General features: G+C 31.4%; 2 protein-coding genes across 6 annotated transcripts; one reads left to right on the top strand and one right to left on the bottom strand.

Annotated features, from left to right (window-relative positions):
* Positions 1-492: 492 nt before the first annotated feature.
* LOC124912334 (dicer-like protein 4) lies at positions 493-5,878 on the top strand. Of its 5 annotated transcripts, none has more exons than XM_047452942.1 (11): positions 493-712; positions 790-956; positions 2,054-2,164; positions 2,463-2,535; positions 2,635-2,675; positions 2,825-2,953; positions 3,098-3,226; positions 3,391-3,529; positions 4,210-4,370; positions 4,467-4,536; positions 5,861-5,878. In XM_047452942.1, the coding sequence occupies exons 2-7, from the start codon at positions 882-884 to the stop codon at positions 3,173-3,175; spliced, it is 507 nt and encodes a 168-aa protein (XP_047308898.1). In that variant the 5' UTR covers positions 493-712; positions 790-881; the 3' UTR covers positions 3,176-3,226; positions 3,391-3,529; positions 4,210-4,370; positions 4,467-4,536; positions 5,861-5,878. The 5 variants fall into 5 exon arrangements, with proteins under 5 accessions (XP_047308898.1, XP_047308897.1, XP_047308899.1 ...); XM_047452941.1 differs by lacking the exon at positions 5,861-5,878 and adding an exon at positions 4,903-5,115; XM_047452943.1 differs by lacking the exons at positions 4,467-4,536; positions 5,861-5,878 and adding an exon at positions 4,903-5,115.
* A 7,654-nt stretch (positions 5,879-13,532) lies between these two features.
* Positions 13,533-14,714, bottom strand: LOC124911671 (class V chitinase-like). Its single transcript, XM_047452179.1, has 2 exons — positions 13,658-14,714; positions 13,533-13,561 (listed from the first exon to the last, which is right to left on the bottom strand). Exons 1-2 carry the CDS (start codon positions 14,712-14,714, stop codon positions 13,533-13,535), a joined length of 1,086 nt encoding a protein of 361 aa, XP_047308135.1.
* Between the last annotated feature and the right edge of the window lie 1,275 nt (positions 14,715-15,989).

The raw sequence follows: 15,989 nt of genomic DNA, 5'->3' as shown, positions 1-15,989 counted from the left end.
AATATTATTTATAATTTTAAAAAAAAGTATATCAAAATTCATAATTTTTTGAGATCTATAAATATAGAACACTCTTGCTATATTTTGGAGCACAACAAAAATCAAAATTTTTTTTTATTTTTACTAATTATCCTCTTTTGTTTACAATTATCCATAATTAATAGGTATAAAAACATTATTATCTATAAAAATTAGAAATTAAATATTATTATTATATTTAAAAATTATTTATTATTTTTTTAATTTAAAAATAAAAATAATAATTTTTAATTCACGATCAAATTTGATTGATCATGGATAAGCACAGTAAACAAAATCTTAGTCATAAAGCTGTTTTCATGATCATTATAATAAAATAAAAAATAAAAAATAATGGATAAGGATATTTATCAATATCTTCATTAATTTATAATAATAATAATATTATTTTTTTTTGGAAGTATAAAAAACCCAAATTGGATTTCACTGTTGTCTTCCTCGTTTTCTTCACTCTCTCTCTCTCTTCCCTGCAGGGCTTTGATTGATAGTCAACATTTTCTTCTACTTCTATCTGTGAGATATGGTCACCTCCATGGAAGGAGACGGAGATATCAGTAACTTATCCATAGAAGATGTGAGTTATATAGCCAATGACACCTCTGAAGCTTCGATGAATCGGAGGAAGGAAAAGGGAAGACGATAAGAAGGAGGACTTGAGGAAAATCGCGAGAAAGTAAGGATTTTTTACGAGGGTTTTCTTTTGTTTAACGATTGGAAGTTATGAAGGAGTGAGATTGTGTATTTTTGTAGGTATCAATTGGATCTTTGTGAAGGAAAACATAATCGTGGTTTTAGAAACTGGTTGTGGGAAGACTCACATTGCTGTTTTGCTTATTAATAAGATGGGTTCATTGATAAGAAAACCCCCAAAAGACATTTGTGTTTTCCTTGCACATACTCTTGCTCTTGCCCAGCAGGTAATTTCTAGGGGTTTTTTTTTGTGTTTTTTCTTGTGTTGGTGTTAATATTCTAGATATATGTGGTTAAAATGTGTCATTTAGTGTTTATACTTGTCATTCTATGATACTTGATTGGGTGAGGAGGTTAGACAGGGAAAGAGGCTCATTTGAGTGAGGAATTTTGTTTTTCTTTTTAGTGGAAATGAAGATGAAGAAAGTGTTAGATCATAGATGAGCTTTGTTTCGCCTTTTAGTGGAAATGAGGATGAAGGTGTTAGAAAAGATTTGCTTTGCTTTATAGTCGAAATGAGGATGAAGAAAGCGTTAGAAGAGTTTTGTGTCGCTTTTTAGTCAAAATGAAGATGGAGAAAGCGTTAGAAGAGTTTTGTTTCGCTTATTAGTCTAATTGAGGATGAAAAAAGAGTCAGAAGAGTGAAAAGGACTCTTAATGAGCACTACAATGGCGAGACTGAAAAGGACTTTTTCCAAAAGAAATACTTTTTTTTGGGCGATAACTATGATGGTAAAAAGTGCACACAACGAAAGAAAACACATATTGTGGATCATTTCCACTTGAAGTTCATCTGAACTCGAATGAGTGAGTTGAAACTTTGAGATATCGAGAGCAACTAGAAATGAAAAGTTTCAACTCAAGGTCTTCGTTCGAGTTCAGATGTGCTTCAAGATGAAAATGATCCACAATATGTGTTTTTTTGAGTTCTTTTGAGTTCTTTTGACGATTCATTTTCTTGTCTGCCTTTGTGTTGATTAACTGAGTTGTAATGTAGTGAATGTTTTTACACCTTTTCAAAAAGAAAAAGAAAAGTATTTATACTTGTCATTTCCAACCTTTGTGAAACCATCAGGCTAACAATGTTCGATGATAAGGTACTTTCATAATATCTGATTTGAGACCAAAAGCACGTTGTTAGCACATTGGACAAGTTGTGCAATTGTTTGTCAAATGATTTTCTGACCAATTCTCGGACCTCTGTGACATTTAATAAATTTCAATTTTTGTCCTCTTCATAGATTGCTGATCCCATTTGAAACACTTTTTATATATGTTGCCCGGATACAAAAACTATTGGAAACTAAACTCGTCGGTTTTGCAGCAAGCCAAAGTCATACAAGATTCTACAGATTTTGAAGTTGGGTTGTATTGCGGAAACAACAAGCATTTAAAGAATCGTCAAGTGTGGGAGAAAGAGATGGAAACATGCGAGGTTAGTCATGCAAGTTTGTAAAACTGCTAATCTGTTATTGAGGTTACTAATGCATTATTACTATTTTTATCACACAGGTTTTTGTTATGGCACCACAAATATTGTTGCATAGCTTAATCCATTGCCTTATTAGGATTGAGCAAATTGCTCTTCTGATTTTCGACAATGCCATTATGTGCAATTTGATAGTAATCATCCTTATGCAGAGATCATGAAAGTAAAGATCTTGTCTTATAATATGCATCTTTTGGTTGATTGTCTGTATATTACATGTTCATATTGTTTGCGTATGGTATAGGTATTCTATAAAAGTGATGCTGTAAAGCTGCCTCGTATTTTTGGCATGATTGCATCTCCAAAGCTAGGGAAAGGTAACTTCACTTTCCCATTTCAACGATTTTGTTTACAATAACTTCTTAGAAGTCTGAAATGTTCTAATTATTAATCTGTTATTATTTTTTCTCTTTCAGACACTTCCATTGATACCCTTGAGCTTTTGCTTCACTCTAAGGTGCTTTTTTTTAGAAACATGAGTTTCAATCCTTGGAATCTAATTCTGCTTTCTATTAAAATAATTGAGTTAAGTTGGATTTTGTATCCATTGGCCTTTCTTGCTGTTACACTTGATCAGGACTTATGGATTTTTTACACATCTCATAGGTAGTCACAATTGATAACAGGGAAGAGCTGAATGAATTTGTGGTATCGCCTGAAGTAAAAGTACACTACTACGATGGTTTTCGAAATGACACAATTTACCGCCAGAAACTTGATGAAATCAGATTAAAGGTATGAGGTAATGACAAATTACAAAGGGGGTGGGGAAAAAAATAAACATAAAAAGTTAGATACCAATAAGATGATATGATGATTTTTATGCTGCCCTCATCTTTGTCAGTTGAGATTGATTTATATTTGTTACTCTGGACACAGTGTGTGTCAAGCTTGAAAATGAAGGAATACAATCAAAACAGTGTTAATAACACAAAGAAGGCGCTCTTAAGGCTTTAGAACAACCTTATATTTTGTCTACAAAGTCTTGGCGTTCACGGAGCCTATCGAGTAAGCTACCACACATAATATTGTCACTTGTACTCTTATTGTAGTCTTGTTATTAGATGTATGATTGTATGATTGTATTTTCTCTTAAGATACATGTAGTTGAGATATGTTGTCAATATGAAAAAAATATGCCCTTTAAACTTCCCTTTTGCTATTTCTTGAAGGCTTGTAGCTTGCTTATGGAAGGTGACCACTCTGTAAGAGGTAGATTGATAGAAGAAAAAGAAGAGGATAGCGATGACTCTTTATGCAACAAGTATCTTGCTCAGGCTGCATCGTTGTTTGGGAGGGAAAATGTTGAAGGTAAATTCATATTATATAAGTATCCGCGTTGATGCCCTATTATTTTCCAAGAAAAAGAACGAGAAGATATTTACATAATTTGTTTCTTCATTATTATAAGTCCAAATGCCTCTGATTCATCCATAGAGGGTGTTCTAGAGGAGACATTTTTCTCAAGGAAGCTTTTAATACTTGTTGGAATTCTTTCCAATTTTAGGTTGGTGATTGATTGATGGATATGATTGTTTTTTCTCCTATATTTTCCTATAAAGTTGACCAGTTTATAATTCCATGTTTATGTTGCTCCATTTGTTGTTCAGTCACGTTGCCTAATATGTACACATTTCTATTTTATGCCACTATGATATGGTATTAGGTAATAGTATTATTAAAGTCAAGTTACTAATTAGTATTTCTAAAGTTTTTTTTTTTCTCTCCTTAAATGGAATTCTGTATCATAAAACTAGTTCCTTAGTCTTACACAATTTTCATGACTTTTTGTACATTAATCTTACAACTTTCTCTATGCCCACTCTTCAGAAGAGTCAAACATTGGTTTTAATTATATAGTTGAATTTTGTAAATAGTGCTCTGATGCTTTTTATTTTCTTTTATGAAGTGATTCATATTATTTACTTTTAATTAAGCAGATATAATATCTCGTCTATCATTAGGCATATCTAATAAGTCATATTTTGCAGGATACAAACGGACAATAAATGTATTATATTTGTGCATCTTGAGACGCCCTTCAATTCTATCATCTTGAAGGTGTGATTTCCTTGTAGGAGTCCACTCTGGATCAAGGAATTCGTCTCGTAAAAACATGTATGCCATTCTCGAAAAGTTCCGCTCTGGCGAGGTATATATTTTGGTTATTATTTTTTGCACTTAAATCCTTCAACTCCTTAATTAATAGGGTTTTTTTCCTTTCCCCCTGTTTTGTCTGATTTTACAGTTAAATTTATTAGTTGCAACATAAGTGGGTGAGAAGGACTTGACATCCAAACCTGCTGCCTTGTTATGCGGTTTGATCTTCCATAAACCATGTGTAGTTTTATACAGTTTAGAGGTCCTGCACGAATGTCTCACTTGGAATATGCAATTTTGGTGGACATGTTTAAAAAACTTTCTTACTATTACCTTGTTGAATTTGTTTCTGCTCTTCGACCACATTAAGAGTTTATTTGATTTAGTTATTTTTTGATAAAACAAATCAACTTTTTGAAAAAGAACTTGACCGACGAAAAGTTGATTATTTGGGTTAAATAGTTAAAATGTTTTTTCTATTTAATGTTTTTTAATGTTATTAATGATTTGAATTATTTGATTGATGATGAGATAATTCCTTCATCAAATGAGGTCTAATTATTCTTTTTGACATATTACTGCAGAGGCAATACAAAGGAGATAAACTTGGTAGATAATTTCAAAAAACAAGAAAATGAAATGAACTGGGAGATTGCATCTAGAACATCACCAATTGTAACATTTGTTGATTTTGATGGAAAAACTTACACAATTGCTTCCACTTATGCTAATTTGAGCTATGGATAAATGTGTCATTATTTTACCGCTATTTTGCTAAACTTCCTTGAGATGTGTATGGTTTCGTTCTCTTCAATCATTTAATGACGGTAGATTGGATTTTTGTGAGAAGATCATTGTCATCGCCAATGTTTCAAACTCCAATTGATTTAATGAACTTTTTTTTGAACGACAATGATTTACAACTTATTAATGATTCCTATAGTAGGGACATTGTTGCAAATAGTTTGATATTTGCTCCAATCAATTATTTACAATAATGTCCATGCTATAGGAACCATTAACAAGTTGTAGATTATTGTTCAAATAAAAGTTTATAACATCAGTTGGAGTTTGAAACATTGGCTATGACAATGATCTTCTCACCAAACTTCAATCTACCGTCATTAAATGATTGAAGAGAACGAAACAATACTCATCTCGAGGAAGCTTAGCACAATAGTGATAAAATAATGACACACTTGATTCACAGCTCAAATTAGCACTAGTGGAAGCAACTATGTAAACTTTTTCATCAAAATCAACAAATGTTAAATGTTATAATTGGTGATGTTTTAAATGCAATCTCTTAGTTAATTTTCTTGTTTCTTGAAATTATCTCCTTTGTATTTCATATTATTTACTTTTAATTAAGCATATGTTATGTCGTCTATATTAGGCATATCTAATAAGTCATATTTTGCCGGATACAAACTGACATTAAATGTATTATATTTGTGAATAGAATTGTGACAGCAAGATCTTTGACATGCATCTTGAGACGCCTTTCAATTCTATCATCTTGAAGGTGTGATTTCCTTGTAGGAGTCCACTCTGGATCAGAGAATTCGTCTCGTAAAAACATGTATGCCATTCTCGAAAAGTTCCGCTCTAGCGAGGTATATATTTTGGTTATTGCTGATTATTTTTTGCACTTAAATCTTTCGACTCCTTAATTAATAGGGTTCTTTTCCTTTCCCTCTGTTTTGTCTGATTTTACAGCTAAATTTATTAGTTGCAACAAAAGTGGGTGAGAAAGGACTTGACATCCAAACCTGCTGCCTTGTTATGCGGTTTGATCTTCCAAAAACATGTGTGGTTTATACAGTCTAGAGGTCATGCACGAATGTCTCACTCGGAATATGCAATTTTGGTGTACAGGTTTAAAAAACTTTCTTACTATTACCTTGTTGAATTTGTTTATGCTCTTGGACCACATTAAGAGTTTCTTTAATTTAGTTATTTGTTTCTGCTCTTGATTGATCAAAAGTTGATTATTTGAGTTAAATAGTTAAAATGTTCTTTGTATTTAATGTTTTAAAATGTTATTAAAAATAAAGTATGGGTATTTTATTTAATGATTTGAATTATTTGATTCATGATGAGATAATCCCTTCATCAAATGAGGCCTAATTATTCTTTTTGACATATTACTGCAGAGACAATACAAATGAGATGAACTTGGTAGATAATTTCAAGAAACAAGAAAATGAAATGAACTAGGAGATTGCATCTAGAACATCACCAATTGTAACATTTGTTGATTTTGATGAAAAAACTTACACAATTGCTTCCATGATGCTAATTTGAGCTGTGGATCAAATGTGTCATTACTTTACCGCTATTGTGCTAAGCTTTTTGAGATGAGTATGGTTTCGTTTTCTTCAATTATTTAATGACGGTAGATTGAATTTTGTGAGAAGATCATTGTCATCGCCAATGTTTCAAACTTCAATTGATGTAATGAATTTTTTTTGAACGACAATGATCTACAACTTGTTAATGGTTCCTATAGTAGGGACATTGTTGCAAATAGTTTGGTATTTGCTCCAATCAACTATTTACAACAATGTCCATACTATAGGAACCATTAACAAGTTGTAGATTATTGTCGTTCAAAGAAAAGTTTATAGCATCAGTTGGAGTTTAAAACATTGGCGATGACAATGATTTTTTCACAAGACTCAAATCTACCTTCATTAAATAATTGAAGAGAACGAAACCATACTCATCTCGAGGAAGCTTAGCACAATAGCGATAAAGTAATGACACACTTGATCAACAGCTCAAAGTAGCACTAGTGGAAGCAACTGTGTAAGCTTTTTCATCAAAATCAACAAATGTTGTTATTGGTGATGTTCTAGATGCAATCTCCCTGTTCATTTTCTTGAAATTCTACTAAGTTCATCTTCTTTGTATTGACTCTGTAGTAATATGTCAAAAAAAGATAATTATGCCTCATTTGATGAAGGGATTATCTCATCATCAATCAAATAATTCAAATCATTAAATAAAATACCCCTACTTTATTTTTATTAACATTTTAAAACATTAAATACAAAGAATATTTTAACTATTTAATCCAAATAATCAACTTTTCATTAATCAAGGTTTTTTTCCAAAAAGTTGCTTTGCTTTTTCAAAAAATAACTAAATCAAACAAACTCTTAATTTCAACAAGGTAATAGTAAGAAAGTTTTTTAAACCTGTCCACTAAAATTGCATATTTCGAGTGAGACATTCGTGCATGACTTCTAGACTGTATAAAACTACAAATGGTTTCTGGAAGATCAAACCGCACAACAAGGCACCAGGTTTGGATGTCAAGTCCTTCCTCATCCACTTACCCACTTTTATTGCAACTATTAAATTTAGCTGTAAAATCAGACAAAATCGTAAAAGATGTGGGTGAAAAGTGTGGAACCAAATGTTAGAGATATCGAACCAATATACTCCTTTTTACATTCCAGTCCTTTGTTTATTGAAAAACTTGTATATATATTAGATATATATAGAATTTTATTCTCCTAAAATTATGCATCTTTTAAGACTATATTAATTTATAGTAATAACTTATATATGATGTCTATTTTGTAATGTTTCATTAGTCTTACAAGAAAACCTGAAATAGTTTAGTCAATTGATTAATTTGCTTGCTTTGTCAAGTTAGTTTCACATTATAAAATTTTAAGCCATCTTACAAACCTAATAAAAATGAACTTTAATTTAATTTTATTTTTATTTTGAAAACAAGCACGATCTCATACAGTCATAAATCTACTTTAACTTAATGATATTGAATATCAACTTTGGAAAAATTGTGCCCAAAAAAAGATGTAGGTGAAAAATGTGGAATCAAGGTTAGAGATATCGAATCCATTGTCAAGAAACTGATGGACATCTTTTACATCCTAGACTTTTTAAGAGATCTAGACATTTGTTTTTTTTAAACTTGTATATTAGAGATAGATAGACTTTTGTTCTTTTAAAATTAAGCATATTAAGACTATATTTATAGTAGTAACTTAAATATTATGTCAATTTTTTAATGTTTCATTATTCTTAAAAGAAAATATCAAATCTTAGAAGTTGGTTGAGTCAATGGATTTTTTTTTTTTTGCTTTGTCAAGCTAGTTGTATTAAGTTCATATCATCTAAATTTAGACCATTTTAAGAATCATAAGATTTGACATCATTATCAATCCAATAAAAATGAATTTAATGAGTCTATTTGATTTATTTTATTATTTTAGAAACTAACACGCCTTTTAAGATCATAACTTCACTCAACTTAATGATTTTAATATAACTATTAGGTTGGTGTTAGGATCAAGTTTGGCAAAATATCGCCGAAAAATGTAGAATCAATGTTAGAGATATTGAACTCACGGTTTGACTGATCGATAATTTTTTTTTGTAAACTTGCATATTACATATAGATAGACTTTTGTTCTCTTAAAATTAAGCATCTTAAGACTATATTTATAGTTGTAACATATATATGATGTCCTTTTTTAATTTAATGTTTCACAATCTTAAAAAGAAAACATTAAATCCTAGAAGTTGATTAAGTCAATGGATTGATTTTCGTGTCTTGTCAAGCTAGTTGTATTAAGTTCAAATTATCTAAATTTAGACCATCTTAAGAATCTTAAGGTTAGACATTGTTATCGATCCAATAAAAATGAATTTAACGAGTCTATTTGAATCTTTTATTTTAGAAACTAACACACCTTTTAAGGTCATATTTACACTCCAACTTAATTATATCGAACCCAAATCAACTAACCAATAGATTCGGCGTTATTTTATTTTCAGCAGCTAAGAGCCTTCTTTGTTTTCATTTCAACATTTTTTTCTATTGTAAAGTTGTCTCTAATATTTTGGGTCTTTTTTGGAACATCACTAGTATTCATTGTGTTATGTCGGGGACCTAAGATCGAATAGTTCAAGAAAGATCAGGGGAAGGGGCAGAGTAATTGGTCGACTCATCAGGCTCATGACTTGAAGATTGCAAGATCGAATTCTGTCCCCGCCTAATCACTTGAGATGCTTTTTAGGTATAGGTGGTACGTACTGGACAAGTTCCTTAGCGAAATAAGTTATTTGCATTTCTACCTTTTTAATCAAGACGATCTGAGACAGTGGGGGATAAACTTCAGCGTCAAGGGGTATTGAAGAAGTCCTCAATGGTAACCTAGTCGTTAAAGGCGGTACCATAATACAAACAACAACACCGTACCAGACCACTCGAAAAATTATTGATCCTAAGGACGACTCGTCATCTCGGATCGGTCAACAATCTCGGGGTCTCATCTCAAAGTAAATAATGACACCTCTCAGGTAAGGGTTCAGAGGTAAACGTCATAGCTCGAACGAGAGCTTGAAGCGGTTGTACATTGCAAGAACCTTCGCCATTAAGATTTTTTTGCTTTGTTAGGTTGGAGTGACAATGTTGGAGTGTTTTTAGTTGTTTATGATTTACTTTTAGGTATATTAAACAATCATTTTAACCCCTCATTATATATATACATTTTTTTTTAAATCTTAGAATGTTCACGAAATCATTTTAAGGGATTTATATTTAATAATTAGTTCACTATATCGATCTCGTATAATCAAATATCAAATTACAACAATTATACTAATTATAAACATGTAAAAAAATAAAATATATAATGACAAATCAAAAATAGAAGTGTAATAACTCCTATATAAACAGATTTTTTTTTTTAAATTTATATCAAAATATTAATATAATAAATTGTAAATTAACTACTATATGCATATCATACAAAATAAATAAATAAAAGTTAAAACTTTTTTGTTTTTATTGAATTAGTTAAAAAATTAAGCCTTCTAATAATTATTTCAATGTCTCGTATAATATCTTTTATATTTGTTCTTACAAGCTTCCTATTTCTATTTCTGTTTTCGAATACTTTCTTCTATCATCATCATCGTTTATATTTTTTTCCGTTAACTAAACTTAAACATAAAATATTAAGACGTATCATCATTTATAAATTTATATAATTAAACTTAAAATATTATTATTTAAAATCAGTTATTTTCCATAATTTCATTCATAAACTAATTTTTAAATTCTAAAATAAAGTAAAAAAATTAACTAAATTAATATATTAAATAAAATATTTAATTAGATTCTAGATTTCAAAGAAAAAAAATGCATGGTTAATTGTTAGCCTATTATATTTTTTTTTGTGACAAATCTCAACTCGAAAGTTTAACCCCATTATCTACCATTTTCTCGAATCTCGTGAACGTGATGAGAAACCAAATTGGGAATTACCTAGAATTCGTTTTTGAGTTAAATGCTGAATAGTCCCTGAAAGTTTGAATATTAGACTACTTGGTCCCTAAACCAAAATAATAGAACCCGTTAGTCCCTGCCGTCCAAAACTGTTAGTCAAAAGTCTTTTGACTGTTAAATAATGACCATTTTGCCCTTACCTTTTTTTAAAATTAAAAACAAATTAAATTAAATTAAAACCTAACCTAAATCTAATCTAACCTAAATCCACAGTCGCCCAGTCGAGATCGCACAAAGAAAGCTACCTTTTTCAATCAATATCCCCTCCGCCAGAGAGGAGCCCTTCAGTCGTCGGTGGTTCGTAGGAGCGTCGGATGTCTAATATGAGATGAAGAAAACCAACTCCATTACTTTCTTCTTCTTTTTCTTCATCACCACCTACGTTCAAGCTGGGAATGTAACACCAGTAGACCCATCTCTCTCCTTCGAAAATCCTCGACTCCGAAATGCATACATTGCTTTGCAAGCTTTGAAGTTCGCCATTCTCTCAGATCCTCTCAATCTCACAGCCAACTGGGTTGGATCTAACGTCTGTACATACACCGATGTATACTGTGCACCGCCTCCATACAATCCTTCCATAAGAACAGTCGCCGGAATCGATCTCAACCATGGTGATATTGCCGATTATCTACCGAACGAGCTTGAATTACTTACAGATCTTGCATTCTTTCATATTAACACCAATCGTTCTCTTGCCTCAGTCGCCCAGGTCGTCGTCAAATCACGATTTGGGAGAAGGAGTTCAACTGGCTTCGACGGGAGATCTCTTTGGTTTGTTTGATTTTAAATCTGGATCGCTTGCACTGTGGTTAGGTTAGATTAGATTTAGGTTATGTTAGGTTTTAATTTAATTTAATTTGTTTTTAATTTAATTTAATTTGTTTTTAATTTAAAAAAGGTAAGGGCAAAATGGTCATTATTTAACAGTCAAAAGGCTTTTGACTAACAGTTTTGGACGGTAGGTACTAACGGGTTCTATTATTTTGGTTCAGGGACCAAGTAGTCTAATATGCAAACCTTCAGGGACTATTCAGCATTTAACTCTTCGTTTTTTTATGTTGATAATTCGTTAAGTCATGTAACTTGCCGTCCTCTAAAATCTCGTAAAATGAGGTAAGAAAATGACCTTCTCAAATCGCCTAAGTGTGAGATAAGAACCCAAAATAAGATTTAACAATATTAGACTAATTTTGACTCATTAAGAGTCACACCAAATTTAACTGCATGTTTTTTTAGAGGGATAGAAAATTAAGGATATTAAAAATACTAGATGAGAAATAGACATAGACATAGAAATAATGAATAAGGGTGACAATTCAGGTCGGATTGGCTGGTTAGGGTGTTTAAACGATACTAATTTAAACCTGACCTATTTTATAATTTGTGTCAAAATTTCTAACTTAACTGGACTTTATTTTTAATAGACCCGATCCCGGCACAATTGACTTGATTCAACTCGAACGCAATCCATTTTAACCTTTAATATCACATCTTTATTTCATATTAAAATGACACAAAATAAAATAATGATGTTAAATAACAAATCTGTCTATAAAATATCCTAAAGAAGAGTGAGTAGAAAGGACAAACAAAAATCCTAAAAAAGAAAATTAACAGGTTAGTAATTTATTTTGGAACATTTGAGATCGATCCGATTTGACTTGTTTATTAATTGGGTCAAACGGGTCACCTGATTTAGAGGGGAACCAAAAAATACATTATTCTAACATGATTTTTTCGTTTGCGGTTCAAGCCGTGTTTTTGTGTCGTGTTTTCATGTCGTGCATTTGACATTAGAAATAAGGATATGGTGTTGGATAATTAGGCAAGAAGATAGTCATTATAACGAGAGAATAACTAATATTATAATATATTTTTATGTATTAATTATATTATAATATAAATTGGGTTCATTAGAAGGGACCAAGCAAGCAAGGCTCTTCTCTTAACTTTACAACTTAAGTATAAAATATCCGTGTTCACACTCATAACAGAAATAAAATCTGTCATTTCATTGTACACATTCGACCCAAGAATTATTCATAAATTAGAGTTTTGTTAAATTGAAAAAATATAAAAATAAAATTATCGTTAAAATGTATGAATTGAAAATTTCATATTGTGATTTTGGTCTTATCAGTCATTCCTTTAATTATATATATAATTATAGGGGTTTACTTGCAGTTTCAAAGAATATGATGACAATAGTCAATGCTTACTCTGCTACCCATAAAAGTTATTATAAGTATATTGAATTAATTCAAGGCCAATAACAAAATAAGGAATGTTTGTATAATAAAAAAATTGAAAAGAAATAAGAGAGGGAAGAAGATAGGAAAACAAAATATGGTGGGTTTTTCTAATTTGTTGGGAAATGTAACATAGATGACAAAATAATAGAGCGTTAGAAAAAAAAATGTATATGCGCGGCAAACGTTGACGCCTTTTCATTTGTTATTTGCTTTTTTATATTTTTAGCGACATTTCGATAATTTGTATTTTAAAATAATGTTGATATATTCATTAATTTTATTACTCTATATTTCAATACTAATTAAGTATAATTTTTGTCTTAAATATGTGTTTGGATAAAAAGAAATGAAGTTTTTTAATAAAACAAAATGCAAGTTTCAATAGATTGCAATTTTCCACGCATACAAGAAATAATTCGAAACAACAAGACAAGAGAATTGATGACTCCAACAACGGTGTGATGGGTAGGTGTAAACACCTCCAAAAGCTGGAACCAGTGCAATATATATTATTTATTATTCACGCGGCATGAGAAACGTCGATCCACTCTTAATTACTATATTAAGTGGAGGAGTTTTATTTGAAATTGAAGAGGCGAAGTACTTGTGTTTGTTAGTTAGTTTGACCTTAAGCTCCAGTACCCCATGCTTGTGAAGCTGCAAGAAAATAAAAAGAAAAGAGGTTTGTAATTGTTAATTAACCGTAATGATTGGATGAGATTAAAAGAATGGTAATTAATAATATTGCTGTACCCGCGGCGGAAAGCTCTCCATTTAGGTCGTCGGCTCCAGCGTGCCATGCAAAGTAACCACGCAAGTCTTGGGCCTTAAGATAAGCGACCTTATGCTTGACACTCTGAATGCCGTCGTAGGCGAACCAGGTCTTACCCTTGTAACAATAATCGGTGACAAAACTAGTATCGAAAACAGTGGTTGCGTTGTTTTTGTTGATAAAAGCCTTGATATGGTAGTACTCCATTGAGCCGTTAAGGCCGGTCCAAGGCGCGGGACCATCTGCCGGGGCCAAAATGCCGTGAGTATTAGGATCCTTTAGCTTCCAACCGTAGCCATAAAAGGCGATCCCGAGAACCAATTTTTGTGGTTTGACCCCAGCTTGGATCCAGTCTTGGATTCCGCTACTCCCACTCACGTTAGAGTTAGCGGCGTGGTCGTAGAGAGCCGCGGGTGCGCGTGTTTTGTCGCCCTCCAGTTTGGAAGAATAGAAGTCGTAATCCTTGAGATTAATCCAATCTAAGTCGTGGTTTATTATCTTGGAAGGATAGGAGTACGGCTGATCATCTTTGTCGTTTAATGTTTTTACAGAAGATGCGGAGGAAACCGTTGCTGTGAGAAGTAATGCATGTTCTTGAGTGGGATTCCCAGCATCCACAGCCACTGCTACCCGCCACTCTTGAACAAGCAGCCCAAAGTTTGTCATCTCCATTTCACTTGCTGGGTATTCCCAATCGAGGTCGAGGCCATCGAACTCGTAATCCCTAGCCAACTTGATCGAGGAATCAATGAATTTTTTACGTGCGTCGCCATTGCTAGCCATGGCAACAAAAGCAGATACGTCCGCTTTTGGACCTCCGATAGAGATCAATGTTTTCACATCAGGGTTCTTCTGCCGGACAGTTGTTGTGAAATTCGTGAATGTGTCGGCTGTTACATCAACAGAGACTTCGTGGGTTTTCGGATCGAGATTCGCAAAACTCCAGAAGATGTGGGTGAAGAGATTTGATTCAATCTTATAGAGAGGGAATTCACTCTCGCCCAACCAATACACTCCTTTCACAACCGGATATGCCATCGATCTGATTTTAAATTTACTTAATTTGCTTTGCTTTGCTTTCTATAAGTTATATCGATCCCTTAACCTAGCTCTCTATTTTATATATATATATAGTACTAGCTAGCTAGTAACATTTCATACATCTTCATTTTAATTAATTAATTAATTACTTCAACTTGTTCTTATTATTCATTATATATCAATCATTTTTTTTTTATAAACTAATTAAACCCTAAATAAATTCTCCCAACCGGCTTCGCCCAAATTAATTAATTAATTAATTAATATTGTAGATCGATGAATACATGTATAATTAATGTGTGTATGTTTACGTACAACCTCCCTCAAGTACTAATTACACATTAATTAATTATACATGTATTTGTCATCTACATTCATTAATTCATTCCATTAAATTAACATGCATACCCTTTAATTTATTTGTCTTCTATCCATTCATTATTATTATTATTATTATTAAGGGTATGTAGATTAGTGATTATTTTTAAGATTAGTGACTATATTGATAATGCTATTATATATATAAATGGTTCATCTTCTTCAAATTAAAAACAAGAATTAAATTAATTTGATGATTTCTCAATGAATATGCTTTGCTTGTTTTGTCACGCTAGCTAACTGTAAGTATTAATCAATTAATACACCACTTCATCATCATCATTTATCACCTATATATTTACAATCAAATTTAATTTTATTATATGTCTATGAATTCTTCTTAATTATTATAACAAAGTTCAGTACAGTTATACAAATTTTTTAAATTAACCATACTGCCTTTTATTATAATTACTATTTTAAAACTATATATACATACTTATCTACAGGGTGACTAATTAAAGAATTAACTAGTTAATCAAATGTCAATGCTAACGAGTGAGTCTTCTATATTTGTTTTTATAACACCAGATTGTCTAGGTATAATATTTAAGTAACACAATTAAATTAAAGGAACCTAACTAATTCATTCTTAGATTTTAGAAGCGATCAAAATCTATGTATAAGGCATAGTTTGATTCCTATTTTTTACACAATCGCAACTGTCAAACTGAATAACTGTCAAACCGAATAACTGTCAAAAGGTTGCAACCCATTATATCTGCAAGCAAAGACTTTATGCTTTTTCTTCTTTCAATTTTGGGTACAAAAAAAAATGTTAATAATTCTCAATATAAAATAATACATTCATTTAAATTTGAACTAATAGGTTTGTTGTCCTTCGATTCTTGACCTGTATTTTATTTTATGCTCTATGTTATTATTGTTGTGATT

The sequence above is a fragment of the Impatiens glandulifera genome, chromosome 8 (genome assembly GCF_907164915.1).
Source record: "Impatiens glandulifera chromosome 8, dImpGla2.1, whole genome shotgun sequence".
Taxonomy (NCBI): Eukaryota; Viridiplantae; Streptophyta; class Magnoliopsida; order Ericales; family Balsaminaceae; genus Impatiens; species Impatiens glandulifera.
This window is presented reverse-complemented; position numbering and strand designations above follow the sequence as displayed.

Excerpts from the sequence above, each read along its gene's own strand:
- LOC124911671 (XM_047452179.1), bottom strand. The coding sequence starts at position 14,714 with ATGGCATATCCGGTTGTGAAAGGAGTGTATTGGTTGGGCGAGAGTGAA. Across the intron at positions 13,562-13,657 it reads TGGAGAGCTTTCCGCCGCGG|CTTCACAAGCATGGGGTACT; the intron begins GTACAGCAATAT and ends ATTTTCTTGCAG.
- LOC124912334 (XM_047452942.1), top strand. The coding sequence starts at position 882 with ATGGGTTCATTGATAAGAAAACCCCCAAAAGACATTTGTGTTTTCCTT. Across the intron at positions 2,165-2,462 it reads AAGAGATGGAAACATGCGAG|GTATTCTATAAAAGTGATGC; the intron begins GTTAGTCATGCA and ends CGTATGGTATAG. Across the intron at positions 2,676-2,824 it reads AGCTTTTGCTTCACTCTAAG|GTAGTCACAATTGATAACAG; the intron begins GTGCTTTTTTTT and ends CACATCTCATAG.